The 4,543-nt window shown below is 35.2% G+C and overlaps 1 protein-coding gene across 1 annotated transcript in view; it reads left to right on the forward strand.

The window, feature by feature from the left end:
* Nucleotides 1–4,543, forward strand: part of LOC107099520 (ATP-dependent RNA helicase DDX19B) — a 10,806-nt gene that overhangs the window by 1,700 nt on the left and 4,563 nt on the right. The window contains exons 3-8 of the mRNA XM_015397681.1: nt 761–850; nt 963–1,098; nt 2,929–3,021; nt 3,170–3,272; nt 3,373–3,487; nt 3,583–3,760. Of these exons, the coding sequence (XP_015253167.1) occupies nt 761–850; nt 963–1,098; nt 2,929–3,021; nt 3,170–3,272; nt 3,373–3,487; nt 3,583–3,760 (715 nt within the window). The remainder of the gene's footprint in view (nt 1–760; nt 851–962; nt 1,099–2,928; nt 3,022–3,169; nt 3,273–3,372; nt 3,488–3,582; nt 3,761–4,543) is intronic.

Genomic DNA, 4,543 nt, shown 5'->3' on the forward strand with positions numbered 1-4,543 from the left:
AAAAAAGTACTCCAGAGTGTTGTTCAGCATGGGGGTGAGTAGAAAATGAAGGCTAATCATGTTTTGGGTGTACTATTCCTTTAACTCATTAATGGTCTTTTCACAATAAACGTGCTTAAAAATGGATGAAGAAAGTTGCGATTTCGACTGCACAAAGTTTGCACATTCATGCAGTTAATCAGTCAAACCTGGATACCAGGCCTTCTAAAATCATTTTCTAGATGAAATATAGAATTATGTAAATCGATCTGTCCTCACGCTTAAGCAACAATAAACAAAAGACAGTTTTAATCACCAGATAATCAGTAGATCCAGGGTGTCCTATTTAGCTGCTTTCTGTCCATCAAGTTCATGTTGTTCAATTGATCAACCTTATAGAACATCTAAAACACGGGTTTAGATTTTAAAACTGTGGATCAGGTGAAAATAAACTGAACACCACTGATGTACGTGGGACACACTAATCCACATGCACAACTGTTGAGAATGTGGTCAAAAATTAAGAGAAAAACTAATTAATTTAAAATTAAGTCAAATACAAACATCGTGTTTTACATCATTGACCGAATAATTAGTTGCAACCACAGGTTCCATTTTATTAGAAAAATGGTTTAGTGGTTTTTGCCTTTTTCTATGTACCGTTAGTTGCTCCTGAGTTTTATTCTACTTAACGCATTTAGAATTTCAGAACACATGATTTGTTGAATCCTGACAGAAATTATGATCATAAAAATCATTTTATAAATATATCTTTTTATAGGTACTGTTTCTAATGCCACAGAACCCAGCAGTGGGGCTGCAAAATCAGAAGCTGATGGCAAAACCAAAACTGCAGACGAGGATGACAAAGGTGTGGAGCTTGAAATGTTGATCCGCCTTAAAAACAGGAAAAAAGACCTTCAATTATCTTCCCATCAGTGAATATTCTAAGCTTACGTTGCCTTTCCTATCTTTCTTTTCAGAGGACAAGGCGGCACAATCACTGTTAAACAAGCTGATACGAAATGATCTTGTAAATACAACAAATCAGGTGGAAGTTCTCCAGAAGGATCCAAACTCTCCGCTGTACTCTGTGAAGTCCTTTGAGGAACTACGGCTGTAAGTGTCTCCCTTGTGTTCTTTGATAAAAACTTTTAGAATAGAATAGAATTCAACTTTGTCATTACAATGTCACACGTACAAAGCAAAGAGGCTGTGGGGAAAAAGGATAGGATATGATTTGGACACTTTTTAGATCAGATCAAGGATAGTATAAGTTTAAAAGATTCATGATGTCAAAAAAGTAAACAAAATAAAAAACCATTTATTGTATCACAGTGGGGAAATTGAGGTGTCAGTGGCAAAGCCTGGCAAAAAGAGATAGTCTGGTGAGGCTGAATACTCCCAGGTGTAAAACAGACCAGACTAATCACAGGACAAAAGGTGCGCCCATAATGCAACAGTATTTTGCAGTAACCATTACAATCAAGATTGCAGCTGCAGTGAAGCAATGTTTTATTAATACCCCCTATTATGTCCAGAAATAGCTATTAAAATTTTAATTGGCTGCTGTAAGCGCTTTTCTTCGGAAAAAAAAGGGGTACAGACAGGAACAAAATGGATAAATTCAGAAAAGTTAAAATGGACTTGGCAGAACATTAAAAATAGTGATGTGTGCCGAAATGACAGGTTCCTACAGTGGGGGTACGGAGACAAGACAATAAAATAGATCCTGAATGTATGAATGTGAATGTCCCATGAAATAAATCAATTTACCATAAAAAAAGATGTATAATTTACTCATTTGAATATACCAGGGAATTATGAGTTTTATTGTCATTTTATATACACAGAGTGTATACAAAACAAAATTTCGTTTTGTACAACTTTCATGACATTTCCATTTCTTAAAGTGCAGCAACGATCAAGTGTAATCGGTGTGGGAGAAAAAACATGGTGCAAAAAACCCCCCAAAAAACGCATTAATATGGTCAGTTTGATGCAGAGTCTGTAACATTATTTAGAGTTTTTTCAACATTCAGCAGTCTGATGGCGGTGGAAAAAGTGTTTCAGAATCTGTTGGTCCTGGATTAAATGCTGTGAAACCTCTTAGATGGCGGCAGGAAGAACAGGCTATGGTGGGGGTGTGGGGGCTCATTGATGTTACAAGCTTGGGACACGCAGCGCTGGGAGGTCAGGTCTTTTATAAAAAGCAAAATGAGATAAAATATTTAAAGATAAATTCAAAATGATGAATTTAATATGTGAATGTTAATTAAAAATGCAATTATTTTTTATCTAATACATCAAGCAAATATTGAAATATTTTTGAAATTATGACGTGCACAGCAAGGAATGGTCCCTTTAAATGATTAAAAATGTATTTAAAATTCTGAATTAAATATTGAAATGTTATTTAAAAAAATGCATGTATTTATTTATATTAGAGTGAAACAGTTATACATATTTTAGGGGTCATCAATCTTTGGCTCTGTCGTTTCGGGGTCGCGGGTTGAAAAGTTTTGTAAGACATGTTTAAAATGAAGGAGCAGTGGCTTGAATAATGTTTTTTCACCTTTAACATAATTTTTGCTTCAAAAATAATTAGATATTGAACATTATATAGGTTTTGAATTAACACCTTTTTGAGAGTATCATTATAAAACATTTTTTTGCTGCAATCATAATTAAAACTACATGAAGAAATATCTACTTCTGTTTGATCTATTGACATACAACTGATTATGTTATTGAAGTTCCCCATTATTTAATGCACTGGTGCTTTATTAAATGGGTTCAGCATGAAATTGAACAAAAAACATTCCGATTTAATTCGTTCACTGAAATAATCATCATTTAGTGTGTTTCTAATATGCTTCAATAGAAAATGTGTAAAAACTAAAGCCATTTGCTCAATGCATTTTTTTTTTGCTCTTTATTTCTTTGCAGCAAACCACAGCTTCTTCAGGGCGTATATGCCATGGGGTTCAACCGACCATCTAAAATCCAAGAAACCGCCTTACCCATGATGCTCGCTGAGCCGTGAGTCTTCCTTCATGCTCTTTCTATATCTCATAAAAAGCCTATTTGGTGCTTCCAGCTGTTTTGAAAAGCGTCGTCTGATGAGTTCTGCTTTCTTCCACTGGAAAGTTTTTCTACTTTGAGTCTAAGTGCTGAATGTTTCCTGAAGTCCACAGAATCTGATCGCTCAGTCTCAGTCAGGAACGGGGAAAACGGCTGCCTTTGTCCTGGCGATGCTCAGCCACGTCGACCCAAACAACAAATACCCCCAGGTTAGAAGCACTCCTGCTTATTTGCATGAAAATGTATATTGCTTTTTTAATGTTTACTTAATTTGCAACACTTGTTTTTTTCTCATTTAATCTCCTTCAGTGCTTGTGTGTGTCACCAACATATGAACTGGCGCTTCAGACGGGTAAAGTCATCGAGCAGATGGGCAAATATTATCCTGAAGTCAAATTAGTCTATGCTATTAGAGGGAATAAGTGTAAGTTTGGCTTCCAGCACCTAACTGTCAAAATGACTTGTTCTTCTTTCACTTTATTTAATTGTAAAAAAAAATAAATCTCTGGTCTCTTTCAGTGCAACGAGGCATGAAGCTGCAGGAGCAGATAGTCATTGGTACACCTGGTACAATGCTGGACTGGTGCAGTAAATTCAAATTTATAGATCCCAAGAAGATCAGAGTGTTTGTGTTGGACGAAGCCGACGTGATGATTGCTACACAGGGACACCAGGATCAGAGCATCCGGATCCAGAGGTACAAAGAGACACACTGTCAGATAAATAATCCCTCAGAATGTATTTTTAACTCAAATGTTCTTACTTTGAAAGGTTAGAATCCATTTGTTCATTGTATTCACAGTCTGATTTAATGAAGTCAAATGTTATGTTACTCTTCTTAATCATAGTCGGTGTTTATCAGCCTTAGAGTGGATGAAGCACATTTATATTTGCTGTACAAAACGCAACCTTTGAATTCATATACCTCTAAAAGGTTACCAACTGTTTAAAAGGGGATTTTGATTCAATGTAGGATCTTAAATTCCTTGATTTAAATTGAATCAGGGCTATATCTATCAATTCTTTTAGTAATGACATAATAAATAATTTCAATAAATTAATACTTTTAATAAAAATTTTCCATTTGAAAATAAAGAACCATTTGCACATTTTATATGAACTGTAAAAAATTAAAACTTTAAAATGTACTTTATCCATGTTTGATAGAAACATTTAAAGATTTCTAATTTGAAATGGAAAATGTTATATGTATTTTTTTTTTAAGTTTTATCTTAATTGCTGCTGTAAGTAGGTTATTCTTTCAGCTTTGCCTGTTTTAGAGTCTTTGTACCATTACTCTAGGTAACAATTAGATTTGATGCCACTTAAAGGTACACTATGCAACCGGTGTTGATTTTCCAGTGAGGCTCCCTCCAGAGGGCGAAAGTAAAAGTGCACTGTCGTAAATATGCTCAGCTGTTCTCCTGGTTTCTCCGTCAAGCCAGGCGCGGTTGTTTTGAGCTTAGCAGCGAATGACTAA

Source organism: Cyprinodon variegatus, unplaced genomic scaffold, assembly GCF_000732505.1.
Source record: "Cyprinodon variegatus isolate N-32 unplaced genomic scaffold, C_variegatus-1.0 Scaffold880, whole genome shotgun sequence".
NCBI classification, from domain to species: domain Eukaryota; kingdom Metazoa; phylum Chordata; class Actinopteri; order Cyprinodontiformes; family Cyprinodontidae; genus Cyprinodon; species Cyprinodon variegatus.